Source organism: Ambystoma mexicanum, chromosome 10 (genome assembly GCF_040938575.1).
Source record: "Ambystoma mexicanum isolate Mex_15411 chromosome 10, UKY_AmexF1_1, whole genome shotgun sequence".
Lineage (NCBI taxonomy): Eukaryota > Metazoa > Chordata > Amphibia > Caudata > Ambystomatidae > Ambystoma > Ambystoma mexicanum.
This window is the reverse complement of record NC_090932.1, coordinates 591,530,200-591,555,542: the sequence shown is the minus strand read 5'-3', so window position 1 is coordinate 591,555,542 and position 25,343 is coordinate 591,530,200. Positions and strand designations below refer to the sequence as shown.

The 25,343-nt window shown below is 48.2% G+C and overlaps 1 protein-coding gene across 7 annotated transcripts in view; it reads left to right on the top strand.

Moving 5' to 3' along the window:
• The window catches only part of KIF1A (kinesin family member 1A), a 4,129,412-nt gene that overhangs the window by 1,396,374 nt on the left and 2,707,695 nt on the right, over positions 1-25,343 (top strand). For all 7 annotated transcript variants that reach the window (XM_069618139.1, XM_069618143.1, XM_069618141.1 and 4 more), the window contains exon 24: positions 5,220-5,398. In XM_069618139.1, the coding sequence (XP_069474240.1) occupies positions 5,220-5,398 (179 nt within the window). The remainder of the gene's footprint in view (positions 1-5,219; positions 5,399-25,343) is intronic.

Sequence of the window (25,343 nt, the reverse complement as noted above, 5' to 3'; positions counted from 1 at the left end):
GATGTTTGCGTTTTGATGGCCGGCCCTCCTCACAAGGCCCACTCCTGGCCCTCTCTTGGTGCACTTTCCTCCATCCTGGCTGAATCTCTCATGCGGCTGCCGGAGCGGCTGCATCTTTCTTCCCCCCCTGCATTCTACGTGCTGCTGGCTCGCGCGTGTCGGACTCTGGTGCTAAGGTAAGCCCCACTCTATTGGGCTCCCACGAGAGGCGCGCATCGGCGCATCAACATGGATGAACATTTTAATATCTTTGCTTGTTTAGCACATCATCCGCATGAATGTACTGACATTTTGGAGCCTCAATACCGCTCCGTTGTGTGCCACCTTGCATTGCACCATGCCTTTTCGTTTGTAAAATCGCCATTCAAAGATGGCCGTTTCACTGTGCCTGCACCGGAGTGCTGAGCACACTGCTGCTGGGGGTACGGGATTGGCTATGGGCGCCTACATCTTGCCCAATGGGAAGGCCGGCAGGCTTGGCCGGCCCTCCTCACAAGGCCCACTCCTGGCCCTCTCTTGGTGCACTTTCCTTCATCCTGGCTGAATCTCTCATGCGGCTGCCGGAGCGGCTGCATCTTTCTTCCCCCCCTGCATTCTACGTGCTGCCTGCTCGCACGTGTCGGACTCTGGTGCTAAGGTAAGCCCCACTCTATTGGGCTCCCACGAGAGGCGCGCATCGGCGCATCAGCATGGATGAACATTTTAATATCTTTGCTTGTTTAGCACATCATCCGCATGAATGTACTGACATTTTGGAGCCTCAATACCGCTCCGTTGTGTGCCACCTTGCATTGCACCATGCCTTTTCATTTGTAAAATCGCCATTCAAAAATGGCCGTTTCACTGTGCCTGCACCGGAGTGCTGAGCACACTGCTGCTGGGGGTACGGGATTGGCTATGGGCGCCTACATCTTGCCCAATGGGAAGGCCGGCAGGCTTGGCCGGCCCTCCTCACAAGGTCCACTCCTAAGGCCCTGTCTACTGCTGTCCACCGTGGTACACCGGATCGCCGGCCCCTCTGTGCGTGAGTGTCTGTGTGTCCCCCCTGCCCCCCCTGCCCCCCGTGAGTTTCTGTGTGCCCCCCCTGCCCCCCCTGCCCCCAGTGAGTATCTGTGTGCCCCCCTGCCCCCCGTGAGTTTGTGTGCCCCCCCTGCCCCCCTGCCCCCCCGTGAGTATCTGTGTGCCCCCCCTGCCCCCTGTGAGTATCTATGTGCCCCCCTGCCCCGCGTGAGTATCTGTGTGCCCCCCCTGACCCCCCCTGCCCCCCAGTGAGTATCTGTGTGCCCCCCTGCCCCCCGTGAGTATCTGTGTGCCCCCTTGCCCCCCGTGACTATCTGTGTGCCCTGCTGCCCCCCGTGAGTATCTGTGTGCCCCCCTGCCCCCCTGTGAGTATCTGTGTGCCCCCCTGCCCCCGTGAGTTTCTGTGTGCCCCCCCTGCCCCCCCCTGCCCCCCGTGAGTATCTGTGTGCCCCCCCTGCCCCCTCTGCCCCCCAGTGAGTATCTGTGTGCCCCCCCCTTCCCCCCCTGCCCCCCTGTGAGTATCTGTGTGCCCCCCCGCCCCCCGTGAGTATTTGTGTGCCCCCCCTGCCCCCCGTGAGTATCTGTGTGCCCCCTTGCCCCCGTGACTATCTGTGTGCCCCTCTGCTCCCCCGTGAGTATCTGTGTGCCCCCCCTGCCCCCTGTGAGTATCTGTGTGCCCCCCTCTGCCCCCCCTGCCCCCCGTGAGTATCTGTGTGCCCCCCCTGCCCCCCGTGAGAGACTGTTTGCCCCCCTGAGATTCAGTTTGCCCCCCCGTGAGTATCTGTGTGCCCTCACCGTGCTTGCCCCCCCTCTTGCTCTGCGCTCCACCCCCCCTCCTCATTTCCATCCTCTTCAACTTCCCTCCTACTCCCCCCTCCTTTTCTCCCCCCTCTTAGACTTCCGCCTCCTAGCACTTACTCCTATCATCTGTTCCGTGACTCTTGATAGCAGCTTGTCTGTCCCCTCTTTTTGTTCTCCCCCTCCCCCTCCCCTGCTTTTCAATTTGTCACTGACTTTTTGATCAGTAGCGTGTCTTGTTCTCCTTCCCCCCTCCGTCCACTTGCCCCCCCCTCCCACCCCGCCTCTTGTTACCACCTGCACTGCGTAAATTGTCGTCAGACTTAGTAATGTTACTGCTTGCTCTGTTTTCCTTCCTTTCCATCACCTCTTGCCTTACTTGTTCTATGCACTTGCACTATCAGAAATGTCGACAGGCCTATTATGATAGTTATTTTCACATTCTGTATTGTTTCAAGGACTTTTGCTGAATGTAACTGTATTTTTCCTATGTCCCCTCCCTCCTTGAAGCGCTTTGAAACACATTGTGTATAGGCGCTATATAAATAAACTATCATATCATATCATATCATATAAATTGTTACTGTGAAAACTCGGGGTAGTAATAAATAATTGTTTAATGTTAGATAGTTAACATGTCCTGCACAATTATAGCTCCTAGGGCATTCTATTTTAAATATGTTACCACAAAGCCTAATTTACAGACCCGGTCCATCTTTAGTGACATGGCTTGTAAAAGGGTTCTTCCAAAATACTTTGGGCCTCATCACGAGTTGGGCTGTTTTCGGCGGTATTACAGCCGGCTGGTTTAGTCTGCAGTATTAGCACCGAAAATTCCCCATTGGATCCAAAGGACCCAATCAGGAATGGGTATTTACCGTTAAGGCCCAACCCGTGATCCGGTGGTAATGCCACCGGGCCGGTCGGTGCTAGGGCTATTACAGTCGGCATTATTACAGCCGTCGATACAGCCCAACTCGTGATGAGGCCCTTTGTATTGCTGTCTGGGATTTAATTAATTATCAGGACATTTATCTGAATGCTCTTGGGTTAATGTACTCACTTTTGTTGTGTCTTTTAAAGGTCCTAGGCAGGTAAGGACATCAACAGCTCACTCTGTACCCCTGCTTCCAACTCCCCCTCAGGCATTCTGGTCCTATCTTGGGAAGGTCCACCCCTCTCTTCTCATTTGTTTAACTTTAAGAACCCTACAAACTCCACCCATGCAGCATTGTATGACACAGCAACTTTGGATTGGCAGTGCCTGTGTTAGGTTCCCTTCACTTACTGACACCCACTATAATCCTCCTCTTTATTTCTATTCAGCCAATGCATTTTTCAATGCCATAGGGGAGTGTGTTTAGCTGTCTGTTAGCTCTTCCCACAGAAATGATATTCACATAGGACGAAATATGTGTTTACTGTGTCATTTCTTGTATGGACATGTGCCAATAATGTGACCAATAATTTCAGAATCACAAGAAAATTCTATATTCAGAGACATTCTTACATTTTCTGTAGCTGCATGGATGGCAGTATTATAAAAATGTGATTTATTAATATTTAATACAGTTTGATATATATCCCATATGCATATGATTGGGGCCACCTTGGCTGACTTCAAATCTAGTCTTATTTTTCTAATTAAACGAAGGGTTAAAACATTTGAGACGTTAATATATTTCACTATTTTTGTCACTTTAAATGCATTTCTTTGGTTGCATTACATGTTTTGTGGGGTCTTGACATAAACCGAAAATATCTGCTCAAACAGATGCCCTGAGAAACAAAGGGAGCATTTTAACCAGGTGAAGTAGACAAATGATGAATGAGGCCTTCCTGCTATGCCAGGTCAAGGTCTACAGCGTGTGTATACATCCATTCCTCTGAATGTGCCATTAAATGCTTATCTGATTTCTGAACCTTTTGGCCTTGCTTTTCTCTTAAAAATACAAGTCTCCTGAATTGAGCTGAATCCAATATGTAGTTTGCACTTTGGTCTATTTTCCTGGTATTTTAAAACAAGTCCCTTTGTTCTGAGTATAAACAGTTGTCTACTCACCTCAGTTCATGGCTTAGTCACTTAGTTTTACAGGAAACAGACACTTACATTCCTGGTCTGAACGAGCTGGGCCATGGATTAACACAGTAGTTTAACTACAGTTAAACCAAGTGGACCATTTCGAGGTTAAATGTAAAAAGGAAAGAATGTTCTTTGTGTAATCTTTACTGGTAACGAAAATGTAATAAAGTGGAGGCCTATCAATAAATGTAGTTAAATCTGTATCACTTTAAATACACATTCTGTCTATCATCTCCTCGCATAATGACAATATAATTAGTATAAGTCTGCATATTCATGTAAAATGGATGCTTAAAACACAAACTTTTGCATTAACTAATTTCATTATAGTAAAGGCATTACATATTCCGAATATATTTGAAATTAAGTTACACGATATAAAGATACACATTCATTTGAAAAGCTCTGTGTTGAATGAAACCCATTACATTTCTGTCAAATAATATTTACAGCCTAAGTGTTCTATGCAATCTCTTAAATCATTGCCTTTGACAAGTGGCAAACTGTAATCAAATCCAAGTATTTCTTACTAAGAAACATTCTAAGGGCCTTAAGACAGGAGGCATTACAAGTCTCTATCTGCCATTTCACTGGAACCTGTGTTGACAGGTAGGATTGTATGTCGTAGTCCCCTAACCCATGAAGTATTGAAATGTGTTCTTCTACCATGAGACACTACACAGACAAGTGCCCTCTAACATGAATATTTTAAACTGCAATGCTCGTCCAAATCACTATGCTGGACACTTTTGTGCTGTGACAGCTGGCCCTTTCCCAATTTTGGATAGTGATTCTGCACCTGCCTAAACAATAATGCTAAGGTAAAAAAAAATCTGCAGAAATAATTAAATACCACTGTGTTGCAAACATTCCATCTTAACTTGTTAACCAGACTCCCTCGTTCTTCCTCCCTCTAGCAAGTGGACAAGCTTCAAGGGATGTGAGTTCATTGTGTGAACCTACATTTCAAGTAAGAATACAGAATTTGTTCTGACTAAAATATTACCTGCAAATAGAGGTGTAGCCAGGATTGTGTAACACGTGGGGCCTGAATCTAACGTAGTTTGGCCTACCTCAGTGACATTAACATCTTTTAATGACTACACAGTGCTGCTGAGTCGGTATTTACAGATTTTGTGTGGGCCTTGCCACTCATGCCATACCCTGTTTACGCCTCTGCTTGCAAACCGTCATCAATAATGCTCTTAATGGATCTATTTTTCTCAAATATACAACAACTTTAAAATATGTATCTGTACATACCTGCATTATAGAAAGCTCTTGTACTTAATTACTGAATAAACGTGTTTGTTTTTAGGTGCAGTTTCAGTTTCTGCTCCTTACGGACACCTTATACTCACCGTTACCCCCAGATCTTATGCCAGCTCATGCAGTGAAAGAGAGAGAAAGACGTCCTTTCCCACGCACTATTGTGGCAGTCGAGGTTCAGGATCAGAAAAACGGAGCAACTCATTACTGGACCTTAGAGAAGCTCAGGTAAATGTGTTGTCTATTAAATGGGTATCTCCCAAAGAGAAAGGTGTGAAAAAGAGCTGTTATACACAAGGACATGTGTGATTATGAAGTACCCAGAAATGTGGACTATTGTAATTTTTACCATTTCCCAATGTATAAGTTTACTGCTGGGCTGGACTCTGTAATAAAACAGCAACCTTGAAGCAGCCACAACACAGCAGGTAGCACCCCCTAAACATGGAAAAACAGGAACAGAAGGTAGACTTGAACAACGAATCTGTTAACTAGAGCCTACAGCCCTGTTTTGACCTAACATTGAATGAGGTCAGCTATTAACAGGACATGCTAACTGCAGCTCCTACTCAAAGCTGGTTTATGTAAATTAACTTACACAAACTCCCAGTCTAAGCCTAGGAGGATTCCTGCCTCCCACACCACTATAATAATTCCCTTAAAGGTCCTAGGACCCAGGAACCTTCAGGAAGGATGTATTGGGCTTCTGCTCCCAGGGAACACGTGGGCCAAATCCCACCCTCAGGTAAATGTGCCCATATTTCCTTCCAGGTTCCTCATCTATAGAACCTGACTGTTTGTTCCCTTCGGGGCTTAGGGAAGTGAGTAATAGGTTTTTGCTCACTATGTTTCTGGGGCATGGTTTCAACATGCCTAGTCTCACCATGACACTCTGGAAGGGTCACAAGCCTGACCACTGCTGAGCCAAAGAAAGGCTTTGAGTCTTTAAGCACTCTGCCCAGAGCCACAAGCCTAAGGTTTCAGTCAGATATATTATACACACATTTGTGGTAACCATGACATACATGAGGAAACCAAAAATAAAAATGCAGTTTTGTTTGCTCGTTTTTCAGGGAGATTTTTCGTTTTCTTGGTATGGCATCAACATGCCCAGGCTCACCATTACTCTGTGGCAGCACAAGCCAAGGGTTTTGATTATATATATATATTTCCGAGGCTTGTGGAATCTGCTTAGATCACATGCTGTGCATAGGCCGACATCTAGTGGAAGCTGCGGAGTATTACAGTTTGTTTTTCGAAACTCGAAAATGGGCGTCGACACAGGGCGTGCCAGTAATACTATCCCTATTGTGACATCCACTGTACCCAAGATCCCTCAAGCGTCTAGGATCCTCAGATTGTTTTTTTCCGTGTTAGGAAAGATTTCGTAATTGTGGGTAATTTTCCTTCCATGTGGCAACCCCTAAACTTTTTGCTGTTGTTTTTCACCATGATCTAGACTTTGCCAGAGAAGTGCAGCCTTCTGCCGCACTCCTCTGGGCTTTCGCTCAATTCTTACGGGGAAACTGACATGCCCTTAAGACAGTCAGTACAAGGAAATGCTGTTTTCCGTAGTTTCTTTATCATGTTGCGGCTTTCGTGCAACATGACACAAGAGGGCACTGTAAGCTAAGTTACTGCTCTCTTGGGTCTCTAGCCTTCTACTGGCCCTAGACACTCTTTTTGGATTGTAACTGATCGGTGCAAGTGAATCACGGACGGGAATGGTGGCAGCGATCGTTTCTTGTGTTTTGAGCTCCTTTTGGCGTTTTAAGCGCGTTTCTCGCGCTTAGCCCAAAATGGTGGCCTGGCTCCCAAAATGGCCAGACCACGAGGCTCCTCTGTCCTGTCCGCTGACCGTCTTGCTCCCTTCACCTTCCCCAGGTCGAGCCGACCTGGGGCCTTCCTTATTTGGGCATGTACTTTCCCGCGAAACACGGATGCTTTCACGGGCTTCTACAGGCCTTGTGTGTGCCTCCAGGATGTGGGCTGGGATGTCTGGTCCCAATACACATCCTGGGTGCCAGAGAGTCTAGGGTGGTGTGAATGCCTGGGACCACCGTGGTCCGTGATAGGTCCACGTATGGTGTGAGTGTTGATGAGCGGATCTCCCATTGGGTCCCCTCCGTTTTGGCGCGAAGGGAACCGTGGATAAGAGGGGGCTGGAAACGCCACTACCATGTTGATCTCCTGAGTTCTCACGAACGAAGGAATACAGGAGCCAAGCATCCTGCAACCACGAGGCTGAACCGAGGAATCGCTGGTGACCCGCTGAAGGACTGCTCCTCTACACTGCTGTCGCTTTGTGAAACTCTTTTTACCTCTGATCGAACCAGAAGGCCTGTACTGGTACTTCGACCCTTGGAATAGCGGGAACAGCTTTTCTCGGCATCTTCACCATCTCCTGCACGTAAGCCTTCGGAAGTGTCTCTGGGCCATCCAGCAGTCTGACCAGCCTACACAGGAGTCTTGCTCTGTAACCGCCGCCAGGTTGTGTTGTATTTCTAGTCCTTGTTACTCTCACACGATTCGTACACTTGGCGTTCCCAGGTCTGAAGTGAGTAGTGTACATTTAGCTGAGATACACACGACCGCTCCGTTGCCCTGCTGTGGTAACAATCTGTGCGGGTTCACTTCGTTTGGGACATCTTTAACTCAACTCTGCTGCTGCAAAATCTACACGACGACGAGACGTCCCCTGCTCCCCTGAACCTGCCAGCACTGAAACTGACGCGGAGAAGCCTGGGTCTGCTTGCATCGGGGACCGGTGAGTAGCATAGCTAGGAACTGGTCGCCCTCCTGCAGGAGCCCATAGCTTTTCCCCGCTGTGTCAAAACAGCACGCCTTTCCGTACTCGCGCTCTGCTTCTGCCTACAGTGGAGGCTGCGCTTGAGTCGCGGAACTCTGTTCTTCTTCATTTGTGCACTAAACTGAACTGCCTGATTCCCTCGAAGAGACTCCCCTTTTTGCCCGTTGGCACCAGCGTGTGCAGGTACTTTTGAGCACAAGGCTCCACTCTTCGTAGGGCTCGGACTTCCTTTTAGTTAGGTGCCTCTGAAGGCGGACTGGGTCTAAGCATTATTTCGCACTGCCTGTTTTCCTTCCCTTCTAGGTGGACTACACATTTCGTGCATCTAACGCTTTAGACTCGTTTGTATTTGTATATATATTGTATTGGTTTGGTATGTGTTGGTTTACTAGAGTTGTATTGTGATTTCTCGCTACGGTCATTGTTTTAAAGGCTTTGGAATAAATGTGTATATATTTTTAATATAACACCTGTTTGGAGTAGTTTGTAAGTGTCCTTGCTTTGTGTGCTCATTGCGGGCTTTCAGTCACCCTCACCCCTCTTGAGACCTAGTCTTGACCGCTGCGATCGCTACCCTGATTGGTCTGGCTTGTCCAGAGGTTACCCTGTTCCAAGTAATTAGGTTGGCCTTCTGAACTTCTGCGCCGCCAGGACAGAGTTCAGAAATCCGTCTTAACAAATTGGTGTACAGCGGTGGGATACGACTGAAGGTATCCAGTGTTGCGCACAAACTAAGGCATTTCAAGTTATTCCTACCAGGACACGTAGTGAATTGTTATAGTATAACTTTAAAAAGGCCATAGTCTTATCTAACAGTATGCAAACAAATACCTTGTTAACTTTAAATGCTTCCAAATCAGAAACATTGAAAAAGATGTGTGCGGAGAGAGGTGTTTCCTCTCAAGGCACGAAATTGGATATGATCCAAAGAATCGTGGCGTGGCAAGAAGCGCAGCTTGACGCTATAACTTTTGAGGACAGTGCGGAAGGAGGTGGGGCTGCTCTCACTGGTAGAACCGACGGTTCTGCCGCTGCACTGATCCACCGCAACCACGAGGACAGGGAGGATGAGATGTCTAATGTTTCCTCTGCCAGTGCTGATGGGGAGGCTATGCTTGAATTCAAGAAGCAAGAGCTGCGGTTTAGGCAGAAGGAGCTTGAGTTCAGCATAGCCAAACTAAAAATCGAACAGGCAGAAAAACAGAAAGACAGGGATCACCAGTTGGAACTGGCCAAGCTTCAGGTTGCAAATGGGTCCAAGGGTCCTGGACATGGGTCTGGGGCCTCCTCTCATCCACGGTTTCCGAAAGATCTGCTCAGTGTGTATGAGGAAAGGAATGACATTATGGACTGGCTGAATACGTTTGAGTATGCATGTGAAGTTCAAGAAGTTGACAATGCTGATAGGATTGCCTGGTTACTCAGCAGACTGCCCCATTCTGGCTGTAGTGCCATTATGGAAATCTCGAAGGCTGAGCGAGCTGATTTTGCAATGTTAAAGCAAACTCTCATTTTAAAGTTTGGAAAGACTCCGGCCCAATATTTAAAACGATTCAGAGAGTATAAGAAAAAAGAAGGTGGTACTTGGGTATCTTATGTCACCGAATCCTTAAAAAACTTAACTGGCTGGGTCGAAGGTTATAAGGTTTCTACCTTTGAAGGCATGATAAATCTTGTCATGCTGGAACACATTTTTGCATCTTCTTCCCCGGAGCTTAAGCAGCATTTGGCCGATTCGAAGGAGATAGATCCTAAGAAGCTGGCCATTGCAGCAGACTTATGGGTGTCACATCGAGTGTCCCATAAGGACAAAACTCATCCTGGTAAGCAGGAGGAAGGGAAAAAGTCCAAAGATAAGGACGGTGGAGAATCTGATAAATCTTCTTCTCAAAAGGGCCACAAAAAGAAAAATAACGGTAAGACACAAGAGAACTCACAGGGTAGTGGAGGTCAGCCTCCGAAACAGAACTCTTGTTAAAATAAGCCTCCCTATGTAAGCAGACCCAATGGATCTTGTTTTGCTTGTGGAGCAACTGACCACGTGAAGGGGGATCCCCGGTGTAAGGTTAAACCTTTGGGGGTCCACTCCGCTAATCTGGGCTTCTCCTCCTACGAGGAAGAAGAGATTACAGGAGCATCCTTCTCCTCAGACTCATTGCCCAGCGGGATAGAAGCTGAGGTAGTTTTAGTTTCCCTGGGTTCCTGGGAGCCTAAAGTCGCAGAGGCTTATGCTAGGATTCCAGATAATACCAAGCACTACTTTAAAGACAGTGTGCTGATCAATGGAGTAGATACTCCAGCTCTTAGGGATAGTGGGTGCAGTCAAACTGTAGTGGATTCTACCTTGGTAGACTCAGAGGAAGTTGCGAGAGCTACTGTGATGCCCACTAAGTTGGCTGACGGCCCACTCCGTATGTTTCCAGTAATACCTGTAAATCTTACTTTAAATGGTACAGCAGTCAGGATTCCAGTGAGCATTCAGAGAAACGTCCCAGGAAAGGTCTTGTTAGGTAATGATCTCCGAGCTTTAGGGCTCGTAGGAGACACTGCCGAAAGACCTACACCCGGTCTCAAGCACGGGCAGCATTGGCCAAGACCAAAACGCCGCCCCAGCCGAAGGGGAAACCCAAGGCGAAAGGAGTAAACAAGTCAAGTCGAGGGAAAGAGAATATTCCCCCGAGCTCGCCTACCACTGCGGTGGAGGAAGTTGGTCAATCGCCCGGGCCTGACGAGGAGGTGGCGATGCCTGAAGTATTTGACCCCAACGACCATCCTGAACTAAAAGACTTGTTAGAAGAAGGTGGTCCTGATAAGGACGAATTCAGTAAAGGCCAACGTGAGTGCCCATCTCTGGAAGGCCTAAGGAGACAGGCCTGCTCCCAGCTTGAGGGTGAACCTCCTGGGACGCATCGGATTTATTGGGAAGGTGGACTCCTGTATAGTGAGCCCACAGAGTCTACAGAAGGAGACCATAGGAGGTTGGTGGTTCCCCTTGCTGTAAGACCCTTCCTCCTGCAGTTGGCGCATGAAGTGCCCCTTGCTGGTCACCTTGGTATTAAGAGGACCAAGCAAAGGTTATCCATGCACTTCTGCTGGCCCAAGATGGGGGTGCAAGTAGAAAGTTACTGCAGGAGTTGTGCCTCCTGCCAGTTATCTGGGAAGGTTGGCTCGACAATCCAAGCTCCATTGGTACCACTCCCAGTTGTGGGAATACCATTCGAAAGGGTAGGGATCGACATTGTTGGTCCCCTTGACCCGCAAACATCCTCAGGCAATAGGTTTATCCTGGTGCTGGTCGACCATGCAACCAGATATCCTGAGGCCATCCCATTGAAAACTGTAACTGCCAAGTCAGTTGCAAAAGCATTACTTGGCATATTTACTAGGGTTGGCTTCCCTAAAGAAGTTGTGTCGGATCATGGCAGCAACTTTATGTCGAAGTATATGCAGGCTATGTGGAAAGAATGTGGGGTCACCTACAAGTTCTCTTCTGTATACCACCCCCAGACCAATGGTCTGGTGGAACGTTTCAACAGAACGTTAAAGAGCATGATTGGGGCTCTGGAAGAACCTCAGATAAGAAAATGGGATCTTCTTTTACCATGCTTACTGTTTGCCTACCGAGAGGTACCACAGGAGGATGTTGGCTTCAGCCCCTTCGAACTTCTGTTTGGTCATCCTGTACGGAGACCCTTAGCCATAGTCAAAGAGGGATGGGAGATGCCCACTCCCCCTGTTACTACCAACGTAGTTGATTATGTGCTGGGGCTCAGAAAACAGATGGTACTTCTGATGGGCTTGGCTAGTGATAAATTGAAGGCAGGACAAGCGCTGGTGAAACATTGGTACGACCAGAAAGCTTCCCTCATCAACTTTACACCTGGTCAGCAAGTCCTAATCATGAATCCCATAAGGCCTCGAGCTTTACAGGACAAATGGTCAGGCCCTTACACCGTGGTGGAGCCCCTGGGTGAGGTTAAATATTTAGTGGACCTTGGAAGGCCTGGACAGGCTCCAAAAGTGTTTCACGTAAATAGGCTGAAGGCTTTCGTCCCAAGAGGTTCGATATCGCAGCACTGCTACTGGCTTCAGATGTTGAGGAAGAGGAGTCTGAACCTCTCCCTGACCTGTTCCAAAGCGGTCCTTCAGATAGCTCCTTTGAGGGTGTCCGAGTGGCCCCTCACCTGACTTCTGATCAGCAGGCTGAGGTGAAAAGTTTGCTTAGGCAGTTTTCCCCCCTGTTTTCACAGTCGCCTGGTTTGACACCTTGGTGCAAACATAACATAGACACAGGAGACAGTGTACCTACCAAAAGTATGGGATACAGGATGTCAGACAAAGTACGGTCTTATATTAAGACCGAGGTCAACAAGATGTTAGACCTTGGGGTGATTGAACCCTCTAGTAGTCCTTGGTCCAGCCCTGTGGTTTTGGTTCCAAAGGCAGGCACTTCTGAATTGAGGTTCTGCGTGGATTACAGGGCTCTGAATGCTGTCACTAAGACAGATGCACACCCCTTGCCTCGAACAGATGAGCTGGTGGATACTTTGGTTGCCTCCAAGTACCTCAGTACATTTGACCTCACTGCTGGCTATTGGCAAATAGCTTTAGCAGAACATGCCAAGGAGAAGACAGCGTTTTCTACTTCAGACGGCCTTTACCAATTCAGGGTAATGCCGTTCAGGTTGAAAAATGCACCTGCCACTTTCCAGAGGCTTGTGAATCATGTGTTGAATGGGTTGGACGAATTCTGTCTTGCATATCTGGACGATATAGCAGTTTTCAGTGCCACCTGGGAAGACCATGTGAAACACCTCGGGATTGTGCTCCAGGCTCTTCAGAAAGCACACTTGACCATAAAGGCTAGTAAATGCCAGATTGGACAAGGCTCTGTGGTTTACCTTGGACATGAAGTAGGTGGAGGGAGGATACAGCCTCTTCCCAGTAAAGTACAAGCAGTACAAGACTGGCCTACCCCCACTACACAAACCCAAGTGAGAGCCTTCTTAGGACTCACGGGGTATTACCGCAACTTCGTGGCAGACTATGGCACCATAGCTGCCCCTCTGACTGCCCTCACCACTCCGAAGAAACCCAAGAAGGTAACTTGGACCGACGAGTGTGAGAAGGCCTTCAATGGCTTAAAAGACTCCTTTTGCCAGGCCCCTGTCCTCAGGGCCCCTGATTATCAAAGACCTTTTATCGTGCAGACGGACGCCTCTGACACTGGGATAGGAGCTGTACTATCGCAAGTAGATGAGAAGGGTAAGGAACACCCTATTGGTTTTATTAGTCGCCATCTTAAGGACAGAGAGCTCAGATGGTCCACGGTAGAGAAAGAATGTTTCTTTGTTGTGTGGGCCCTAGGGAAGCTGAGGCCCTACCTCTATGGGACCCACTTCACTGTGCAAACTGACCATAAGCCCTTAAAGTGGCTAATGAACATGAAGGGGGAGAATCCAAAGTTGCTTAGGTGGTCCATAAGTCTACAAGGCTTCGACTTCACTATTGAGCATAGGCCAGGTGTCCAACATAGCAATGCTGATGGGTTGTCCAGAATGTTTAACCGACCTGAACAAGAGACTCATCCAGGGGTGGATTAGTTGCCCCTGTCCATAGTCTGGGAAGGGCGAGTGTTAGGAAAGATTTCGTAATTGTGGGTAATTTTCCTTCCATGTGGCAACCCCTAAACTTTTTGCTGTTGTTTTTCACCATGATCTAGACTTTGCCAGAGAAGTGCAGCGTTCTGTCGCACTTCTCTGGGCTTTCGCTCCATTCTTACGGGGAAACTGACATGCCCTTACGACAGTCAGTACCGGGAAACGCTGTTTTCCGTAGTTTCTTTATCATGTTGCGACTTTCGTGCAACATGACACAAGAGGGCACTGTAAGCTAAGTTACTGCTCTCTTGGGTCTCTAGCCTTCTACAGGCCCTAGATACTCTTTTTTGATTGTAACTGATCGGTGCAAGTGAATCACGGAAGGGAATGGTGGCAGCGATCGTTTCTTGTGTTTTGAGCTCCTTTTGGCGTTTTAAGCGCGTTTGTCGCGCTTAGCCCAAAATGGTGGCCTGGCTCCCAAAATGGCCAGACCACGAGGCTCCTTTGTCCTGTCCGCTGACCGTCTTGCTCCCTTCACCTTCCCCAGGTCGAGCCGACCCGGGGCCTTCCTTATTTGGGCATGTACTTTCCCGCGAAACACGGATGCTTTCGCGGGCTTCTACAGGCCTTGTGTGTGCCTCCAGGATGTGGGCTGGGATGTCTGGTCCCAATACACATCCTGGGTGCCAGAGAGTCTAGGGTGGTGTGAATGCCTGGGACCACCGTGGTCCGTGATAGGTCCACGTATGATGTGAGTGTTGATGAGCGGATCTCCCATTGGGTCCCCTCCGTTTTGGCACGAAGGGAACCGTGGATGAGAGGGGGCTGGAAACGCCACTACCATGTCGATCTCCTGAGTTCTCATGAACGAAGGAATACAGGAGCCAAGTATCCTGCAACCACGAGGCTGAACCGAGGAATCGCTGGTGACCCGCTGAAGGACTGCTCCTCTGCACTGCTGTCGCTTTGTGAAACCCTTTTTACCTCTGATCGAACCAGAAGGCCTGTACTGGTACTTCGACCCTTGGAATAGCGGGAACAGCTATTCTCGGCATCTTCACCATCTCCTGCACCTAAGCCTTCGGAAATGTCTCTGGGCCATCCAGCAGACTGACCAGCCTACACAGGCGTCTTGCTCTGTAACCGCCGCCAGGTTGTGTTGTATTTCTAGTCCTTGTTACTCTCACACGATTCGTACACTTGGCGTTCCCAGGTCTGAAGTGAGTAGTGTACATTTGGCTGAGATACACACGGCCGCTCCGTTGCCCGGCTGTGGTAACAATCTGTGCGGGTTCACTTCGTTTGGGACATCTTTAACTCAAGTCTGCTGCTGCAGAATCTACACGACAACGAGACGTCCCCTGCTCCCCTGGACCTGCCAGCACTGAAACTGACGCGGAGAAGCCTGGGTCTGCTTGCATCCGGGACTGGTGAGTAGCATAGCTAGGAACTGGCCGCCCTCCTGCAGGAGCCCATAGCTTTTTCCCGCTGTGTCAAAACAGCACGCCTTTCCGTACTCGCGCTCTGCTTCTGCCCACAGTGGAGACTGCGCTTGAGTCCTGGAACTCTGTTCTTCTTCATTTGTGCACTAAACTGAACTGCCTGATTCCCTCGAAGAGACTCCCCTTTTTTGCCCCTTGGCACCAGCGTGCGCAGGTACTTTTGAGCACAAGGCTCCACTCTTCGTAGGGCTCGGACTTCCTTTTAGTTAGGTGCCTCTGAAGGCGGACTGGGTCTAAGCATTATTTCGCACTGCCTGATTTCCTTCCCTTCTAGGTGGACTACACATTTCGTGCATCTAACGCTTTAGACTTGTTTGTATTTGTATATATATTGTATTGGTTTGGTATGTGTTGGTTTACTAGAGTTGTATTGTGATTTCTCGCTACGGTCATTGTTTTAAAGGCCTTGGAATAAATGTGTATATATTTTTAATATAACACCTGTTTGGAGTAGTTTGTAAGTGTCCTTGCTTTGTGTGCTCATTGCGGGCTTTCAGTCACCCTCACCCCTCTTGAGACCTAGTCTTGACCGCCGCGATCGCTACCCTGATTGGTCTGGCTTGTCCAGAGGTTACCCTGTTCCAAGTAATTAGGTTGGCCTTCTGAACTTCTGCGCCGCCAGGACAGAGTTCAGAAATCCGTCTTAACATTCCGCCATACTGGTCGGAAGCATTTTGCGGAGTCCCCTGGCCTTAGCCATACTTTTTCTAAAATATTTATTAATTTACATCCTTTCCCCATCCCAACGTCGAACTTCGACACTCGACGCCAGCTTGGAGAAGAAATCGACCGTCGGCTGCTGCACGATGGATCTGGGCCTCGGAAGGCCTCTGGCCTCGGCCCGGGCCTTGGAAGGCCTCTGGCCTCGGCCCTGCAAGTAGGGAGAGTGGGGGGTTGGACATACTCTACACTATTAGGTACACCCTATACATTTCCTACACTTACCAGCCCGCTGCCTCAAGGTGCGTATGGAGGGTACCCCTTTTCAATTCTGCCCCAAGTGGAATCGCAAATACCCTTGGGTCGACAGGCACGCCACGTGCAATCTCTGCTTGCTGAGGGACCACCCCGAAGCGAACTGCAGAGCGTGTAGTAGGTTTAAACCTAAGACACTTAAGGACCGTTTGACGAAGCGTTGGGCCCACCACGCCAGGCAGGTGGCCATGGCAGCGGAGGGCGCCTTCAACGACGGCAGCGACGCCGTACTTTCGGACGGCGAGGGCATTACGGCATCGAAAGACAGCCGAGCGCAGGTCCCCGACCTCGGAAGGTCGTCCGGCAGGGCGGCTATGGGGAAGACCCCCGGCGACACAAGCGCTTCAAACACCACACACACTAAACACACGAAGTCCAACCGAGACTCGACGACGTCGAGTTCTCGGAAAGAGGCACAAACAGAACGGTCCGATTCGGTGTCCTCTGGGCGTTCTCGATCGAGATCGCCGCATGACTCCAAGCAATCATCCACTCTTGCCAAGAGTGCCTCGCTCCCTAGGCTAACAGAAGTTCGATCGTCGGAGGACGAAGACGACTTCCACCCCCAGGCCGCGCTCCAGGAGTCGGGGCCCGCAGACAAGATCAGCGCGGCCCCACGCTCGAAGGACAGGGACTCTACCCCCAATTCTCGACGCCAGGCGTCGAAAACCTCCGGAGCCACAAAGGGACAGGGAAAACACTTTTCTACTCACGGGGAGGGGGGAAAACAGCAGAAGAAGCAGCCCCTGCACTCTTCCACACCTGTGAAACACTCCACTCCCCCTAAACAGACAGACAAGACCAGGTCTGCTGATATTTCTAAAACCAGCAAATCTACTCAAGATAAATCTCAGAGACTTTCTGAGAGAGTCATTCCCAGTTCCAAAAAATGGTTGAGTGATGACATAGATAGGGTCATGTCAAGGATGTCTTCTTTGGCTGACTTTTACGATAAAAATCCAGACCATTTCCTTTCATATGATCCACAAGGGGCTACACCCTCAGGCTCTAATGATCCTATCCCCCCGAGAAAGAAGCCCCGGTTTGAGACACCGATGAGGTCTACAGACCCCTTCGAGGTACAACCATACTCACGACCATACTCACTGTATCAAGGAGAGGCTTCCTTTGGTGAGGACCAAGATTTTGGCATGGTAGAAGAGCAAACCGGGACGGGCTACTATGGGGATGATGAGGACCAAGAAGAGGAAGAGGAAGACCCTGAAACCTACAGAGTAGATTCCCCGGTAGAGAAGGAAGCCCCGGTTACCGACTCCCCTGTGGATAACCAACCCCTTCTGAACGAGGTTCTCGCACGTGCAGCAGAACATTTCCATATTGACACCCACGGTGTCCAGGAGGAGAGGGACTTCGCCGAGGAGTTAGTGGGAGAAAGGAGGCCGGTTGCCCAGACCATCCCTATCCTTAAGTCTATTCAGAGAAGAATAGGCCTGTCCCTGGTGAACCCGAACCTCACCAGAGCAGTCAATCCCAGAGTTGAAAAACTTTTCAGGGCAGCCCAGTCTGACCCTCTCTATATAAGAGGACATCTGAAGCCGGACTCCCTAGTTGTCACTAACACTCGTAAGAGGGCTGGAACACCATTGTCATCGTCTGAAGCTCCTCCAGACAAGGAGAGCAAAAAACTATATGGTTTCGGCAGGAAAGTAGCCTCAACATCCGCCTATCAGGCAAGGATTGCAAACTCCACCACCCTGTTGGACAGCTACAACTGCCATCAGTGGGAAGAAGTCGCGGCACTCATAGCCTCTGCACCAGAACCCTTAAAGGGCCAGTTAGCATGAATTTCCGCAGAGGGTAGAGCCGTGTCTGGTTGCATTTTAAAAGCAACTTTTGACGCCGCGGACAACGCAGGCAGATTGATAGCAGAAGGTACTGTTATCAAGAGACATGCGTGGTTACGGCAGTCTGGTTTTAAGGCAGAAACCCAGGCATCATTGTTGGCCAAACCAGTGGAAGCCGATCTGTTGTTTGGTAAGGCGGTCGAAGACGCGCTGAAGAATGCCAAGGACGAATACGAGACACTCAAGTCCCTTGGCCAGTTAACCAATAAACCCCCTAACCAGAGAGGGAATAGTAATTTTCGTCGCCCACGCGGCCAAAATTCCCAGAGAGGATCTAACTATTCACAGGGGCAGGGTACACAGTGGAACACCAACAGCCAACAGTCTACCCAGGGTTACGGCAGGGGTAATAGGAGAGGACGTGGTAAAGGCAGAGGCAGCCCCAGTAAAGGAGGCGGCACGCCTCCACCAAAGCAGTGATGCTCAGTTCAGGGTCCCTACTCACGCAACCCCAGTAGGGGGACGCATTTCCAACTTCACCCAGGTTTGGGAAGGGATCACATCAGACAGATGGGTGCTGTCAACAGTATCCGCAGGGTACTGAATAGAACTGCTGCAGCGTCCCCGGAACCATCCTCCATGACAAAGAGTACACTCTTTAGAACATCAGAAGATTCTCCTCGAGGAGATCGCCAATCTGCTAGCAAAGGACGCGATAGAACTCGTCCCGGGACACCAGGTAAACAAGGGTATTTATTCAACTTACTTCCTTGTGCCAAAAAAAGGATTTGACAATGCGCCCAGTATTGGACTTACGGCCTGCCAACAAGTATGTCAAGCCCCAAAGGTTTCGCATGACTACGCTACAAGAGGTAATCCCCCTCCTAAAAAAGGGGGATTACATGGCAACCTTGGATATGAAAGATGCCTATTTTCATATTTCCATGTTGCCAGCGCACAGAAGGTACTTGCGCTTCAAGGTGGACAGTCGGCACTACCAGTTCAAGGTACTGCCCTTCGGGATAGCTTCGGCACCAAGGGTATTCACCAAGGTACTGGCGGTGGCGGCGGCACACCTACGCAGGGAGGCAATCCCGGTGTACCCTTATCTGGACGACTGGCTCATAACGGTGGAAACCCCAGTAATTTGCAGGACAAACATCCAAAGTACTATCGACCTCCTCCACGAATTAGGCTTCTCAATCAACGAGAAAAAGTCAAGCCTGGTGCCAAGCACCTCCAAACAGTTCCTAGGAGCAATCCTAGATACTAAAGAGGGGTTGACATTTCCTTCAGAGGAAAGAATTCGGAATATACTACTGCAAATTCCTCAATATCAGTCCGATCACCAAATAACGGTACGCAAAGCAATGCGTTTGCTGGGCATGATGGCGCCATGTATTTATCTGGTCCCCACGCGCGCCTGCGCATGCGTCCCATGCAAGAATGGTTGGCGAAACAGGGGTCTCAGGCAAGTGGTCAGTGGGACGATCTAGTGGTCGTTTCGCCAACACTAGTACAAAGCCATCACTGGTGGACAAGAGAGAATCTTTCACAGGGAAAACCCTTTTACGATCCCGAAGTACAGGCAGTAGTCACTACCGATGCATGTCTGACCGGGTGGGGAGCTCACCATCTCCACCACACAGCTCAGGGTCTCTGGTCTCCCTCAGTCGCCAAGAACCACATCAACCTGCTAGAGCTTCTGGCAGTATTCAGAGCGCTTCAAGCGTTCGAGCCCCACCTACTAAACCTGTCAGTGCAAATCCGGACGGACAGCACGACAGCCATGTCTACCTGAACAAGCAAGGAGGGACTCGTTCGCCAAATCTGTCCAAGCTTGCCCAGAAAATTTGGATATGGGCACTCAGACGGAACATCTTCCTGTCATCACAACATGTTCCACGGGAGCTCAATTCCCTAGCGGATGCTCTGAGCAGAGACTCCCTCCCAGAGGAACATGAATGGGTTCTACACAGAGAGGTCGTGGAAGATATCTTCTCTCAGTGGGGTTTCCCCACTATAGACTTATTCGCCACAAGCGAAAACAGACAATGCCCAGGATTTGCATCCAGGTTCCCCCAACCAGACTCCCAGGGGAACGCCCTGTGGATGAACTGGTCAGGGATGTTTGCGTACGCTTTTCCACCAACTCCTCTCATCAGGAAGGTGGTCAACAAGATGAACAGAGAGTCGATAACGCTCGTCCTAGTTGCTCCCATGTGGGCAAGACAACCGTGGTTCCCACACCTATGCAGGATGGCGGTGTGCGAGCCCATCAAACTTCCGGCCCGGTACAACCTACTGTCCCAGCACCAAGGTCAAACAGTGCATCAGCAGCCCAACTCAATGAACCTGGCAGTATGGCTCCTGAGGTCATAGAGTTTGGACATCTCAATTTACCACAGAGGTGTATGGACATCCTAAAGGAATCTAGGAAACCAAACACAAGGCACTGCTACTTTGACAAGTGGAAGAGATTCATTATCTGGTGCCAGAGTAGACAAATCAACCCAGTTGATTGCACTCCTTTCACTATTGTTACATACATGCTCCACCTGCTAGATGCAGGATTGGTATTTAACTCACTGAAAGTACACCTGGCAGCCCTGTCGGCATACACCACTTCCCATAACAAGGTCTCGTGGAGGAAAGTACCAGTAGTTAAAGCCTTCATGGAAGGAGTAAAGAGACTTCACCCTCCTATTTCAAACCCACCACCAGTGTGGGACCTTAATGTGGTGCTATCTAAGCTCATGGGCCCCCCTTTCGAGCCCATGCATAAAAGCAGTCTCAAACACCTGACTTATAAAATGGCCTTCTTAGTAGCTATTACTTCTATAAGAAGGGTCAGTGAAATTCAGGCTCTGTCAGTGCAGGATCTCTTCTTTACTGTCCATAAAGACAAGCTGGTTTTACGCACACACCCTAGGTTCTCACCTAAGTTTATATCTAAATTCCACGTAAACCAGTCCATCGAGCTTCCGGCTTTCTTCCAGGACCCTCAAAGCTTGGCTGAGGTGAAACTACACACCCTAGATGTGCGTAGGGCGGTCCTCTACTATGTAAATAAAACCAGACTGCTAAGGAAAACAGATCAACTGTTTGTCTCCGTAGCTACAGGCAGAGAGGGGGATCGCGTCTATAAAGGTGCCATCTCGAAGTGGATTATTAACTGTATCCAGCTGTGTTACTCACTCTTCGAAAGAGTTCTGCCTTTCACGCCAAGAGCCCACTCTACTAGAGGCATTGGGGCCACTCTGGCTTTCATTGCAAATGTACCCCTTGACACCATTTGCAAAGCAGCTACTTGGAGCTCTATTCACACTTTTACTCAGCATTACTGAATTGACACCCATTCCAAGGCAGATACACAAGTGGGACAAGCGGTTCTAAGACATTTATTTGCTCATGACCCTTCTCACATCCCACCTCCTTCTTCAGGTACTGCTCGCTAATCTATGCACAGCATGTGATCTAAGCAGATTCCACAAGCCTCAGAAGGGATACATTACTCACCGTAATCCACCGTAATCGTATTTCTGATGCTTGTATCTGCTTAGATTCACATGCGACCCACCCTTCCTCCCCTCTGAGAGAAGGCGCATGGTTGCTTGTAGTCTTACCTTTCTATCTATCTGCTTGGATTATCTGTACTCACGCTACTCCTCATGCAACCTTATGTCAGAAAAAATACAATCTGAGGATCCTAGACGCGTGAGGGATCTTGGATACAGTGGACGTCACACTAGGGATAGTATTACTGGCACGCCCTGTGTCGACGCCCATTTTCGAGTTTCGAAAAACAAACTGTAATACTCCGCAGCTTCCACTAGATGTCGGCCTATGCACAGCATGTGAATCTAAGCAGATACAAGCATCAGAAATACGATTACGGTGAGTAATGTATCATATATATATATATATATATATATATATATATATATATATATATATATATATATATATATATTACACGGCCTGCGGTAGCGGCCGTGTATTTATGGTTAAGTTGGTCAACTCATAGGAGGAGCACTTTTTGGGCAGCTTATAACTTTGCTCCCCCTGGACGAATCCTTACCAAACTTTGCAAAAAAGTTATATGGTCCACTCTGATTGGAAAGTTTGGTGAGGTTTCGTCAAGGGGGGGGCAAAGTTAGAGGGTTGAGGAAGATGATGTGGAGGAAGGTAGGCTACTACTTGCCAAGAAAGGAACAGTCTTTCTGAGAGCATTGCAGTGGTTGGATTTGGTGTGGCGGTGCATGAAGGTGGTCCCGTAGGAGTAATGTACAGGTAGTCTGTAACTGAGTACAACGTTGCACTCACTGCATTTCATTTTTGTAGCTTTTGCCTTTGGTACATTCCCAACAGTGGTAAAGAACGGCCAAACCCATGATCCTCTCTGGGTGCTAGAGGTAGGCACTTCCTCTACCTCATCTTCTTAGTTCTCTTCATTGTCTTTGGAAATACTGTACTTTTTTGTTGTGTGGGTCCTTCAGCTGGTAGTGATGGTGTCTCTTGGGGAGGAGGGATGGCAATAGCTGATGCCATGTTTAAGATAAATAGCAGTTTTGCTACTATTCTTCCAAGTATGTGCTTTGTACTAGATTGTTTATGGATAATGAATAAGAATAGGTGTAGGAGCTGTGCAAGGGTACATTTTGAGCTTGAAAGTTCCTAGATCAGTAGAAAATGCAGTGCCGAACCGTCCTTAAAGCAAGGGCATGAACGCGAAGTGTAAACGTGTTCAAAGACACGTCGTCATGCTGCATGCAAGCGCATGGTCCCATGGCACTGTCCGTAGGGTCCACGATGATGTCAGACGTTCGCAGACATCGATGGAAGCAAAAACTGTGGGAAAAGTATAGCAGTGTTAGAAATTATGCTAGAAGGTGTGAAATGGCAGAGTTTTAAGGTGAAACTTTGTAAATTGGACAAAAATGTCGCTATATTGGGGTAAGTATGATATTAGTAAGTTTTAGGAAAATAGCATGCACTGGTAAAAACCCATGAAATTCTCTGAAAAAAACGTTGTTAAAGAGAAGTTATGGTTAAGTTGCACTAATAAAAACCTATGAAATTCAATGAAACATTTTTTGTTAAAGGGACGTTATGGTTACAAGTAAAACCGAAAAACCTCAGAAATTCACCAGTTAAGCAACCATAACTCGTGCCACCACTCTGCACGGCTAAGACTAACACCCAGGACATCAAAGATGACATCATAAATGTCATTGATGAAAAATTGGGGATGAAAAACACCTGTTTTTTGGCTTCTTATGGCCATATCGCATCCCATCTTCATCACACCTTACCTCCCCAGAGATTGTTTGATAATTTTGCTAAGTGCAATGTTGTGTTTTTTTATATGTTTTTACAGCGGTGTCTGCGGACACCAGCGAATGTCCATGAATCCAACATGGCGGGCGTTTCCAAAAATCTGACAGACTTCACGCTTTTCACCATCCAATCAGTGGGCGCGTTAGATGTCTGCGGACATCATGTTGCCTTCTAGGCCAATCAGATGCTGTCTGTGGACCGAACAGGGAAATGGGTCAGCAGCGCGGGACCAGATATCACTAATTTTTGGGGGCCTACATTTTATACGTGTTCTAAAAGACATTACTAGAGGGATTTTTACCAAATTTACAAAAGCACGCTTTCAGGACCAAACCGCTGCTCCTGTCGCAAATTTGGGGAAAATCCGTCCAGCAGTTTGAGCTGTAGGCGTGAGCAAATTATTTTTCCATACAGTCTATGTGAAAAAAATCTTTCTTGGGACCCGTCCCTATAACTTTGCCCACCTTTGACAAACCCTCACCAAACTTAACAATCAAAGCGGACCATATACTTATTTTGCAAAGTTTGGTAAGGATTTGTCCAGGGGGAGCAAAGTTATGAGCCGCCCAAAAAGTGCTCTTCCTATGAGTTGAGCAACTTAACCATAACTACATGGCTGCTAAAGTAGGCCGTGTAATATCAAAATACATTTGAGTTTTTTTTTGCCTCCCTTTTCAGGGAGCCTTCTCAAACCTGCCAGGTTTATATTTCTAACATAAAACCCCTCCCAAATGTTATTGGGGCATATGGAAGTAAGTAGAAGAACTTTGCCATACTGTTTTAGTGTGCTTATTGATATAAGACACACAACATGTTTGTTTTCATCATTAGAGGACTTATGTCCTATAATGCATGGGTCATACTGGTTTGTAATGCATACAAAAAATGCATACTGACCTGAGCTGACCATGCAGAAGTATTTGTGAAGACATCCCATACTGTAAGCAGAAGCAATATCCACTACTCTGTGAACACCCACACAGTGCCAGCTTGTTCAAGAGCGCACTGTTCAGGTGAAAGCGGCCCTCCACTCGCTCACTGACTTCTCCCAACCGTTCACACATTGCTGCGTGCAGAGGCATACAGATTGCTAATATGTAGGCAGTCCTTTCAAGCGCATAGGCGTTGTGGTGCCACGTGTTAAGTAAATGTGATGCTTCATGTATTTAGCACCTACTTGTATGCTTTTTGTGTGCATGAAATAAGCTTGGGATGTCAGTGACTGTTCTCAGCATTTATTGTTACTTGTGTATTATTGTTTGTGTACTTCTAGTGGTCATGGACAGAAAAGACCTGTGGCAAACATATGAGGCGGTATCCACAACATTATATGTCATTCTCACATTTTGGCCGTTTGGGGGGAATGTGTGATGGTGAAGGGAGATGGGGTGGGGGTTTTCTGTACCAGCACGTTTTTGATCAACATTAGTAGTGACAATGGGGTCAAGGGTTAGGGGAGGGATTGCGTTACAAGTTACAGGAGTTGAGTTCACTGTAAACGCCTTGGCATGTGATTTTTGCCTTTGAGAAACACTATGCTTCTTGAACTATTTGATCTCCATTCAGAGATCATTGCTGTTAACAGATCAAATCTGGCCAAATGCTGTGTTCAGATTTGGACTGGCAGGGATGGTTTTACTTGGAGTTTCTCCCTCTGTGTTAAGCTGATAAAGGGACATTGTCATGTGAGCAGATGTTCTATAATGCCTATGCCTAACTTTTTTCGATATGATGCACGCACACATCCTGCGCTTTATATTTAACTCCCCCACCACAAACATGCAATGCCAGCATCTTCAAAACTGATTTTGATCTAAACCTGGCCGTCCCTCTCTTCCCCACTCCATCACTCGTTCATACCTGACTGTGTTCTAGCGTAAGCAATACTTATTCCTCCCTGAGAGCACTCTGGCCTACCCGAGATCTCGTTTGCCAGAGCACCATTAGTTTCTAAACTTTCAGTCTTCTTTTGGTTCCTGCAAGCACTTTTGAGCAATTAATGCACCTTGTAACGCTGCACGTGGACCTCAGAGAAACATGACAAAGCTAAACAACAAACGAATGCACATTCTGTGTTTACATATGCAATTGTGCCAATTATTCACTGTTTTGGGAGCAATGTACTGGCTTGGAGTGAAGCAT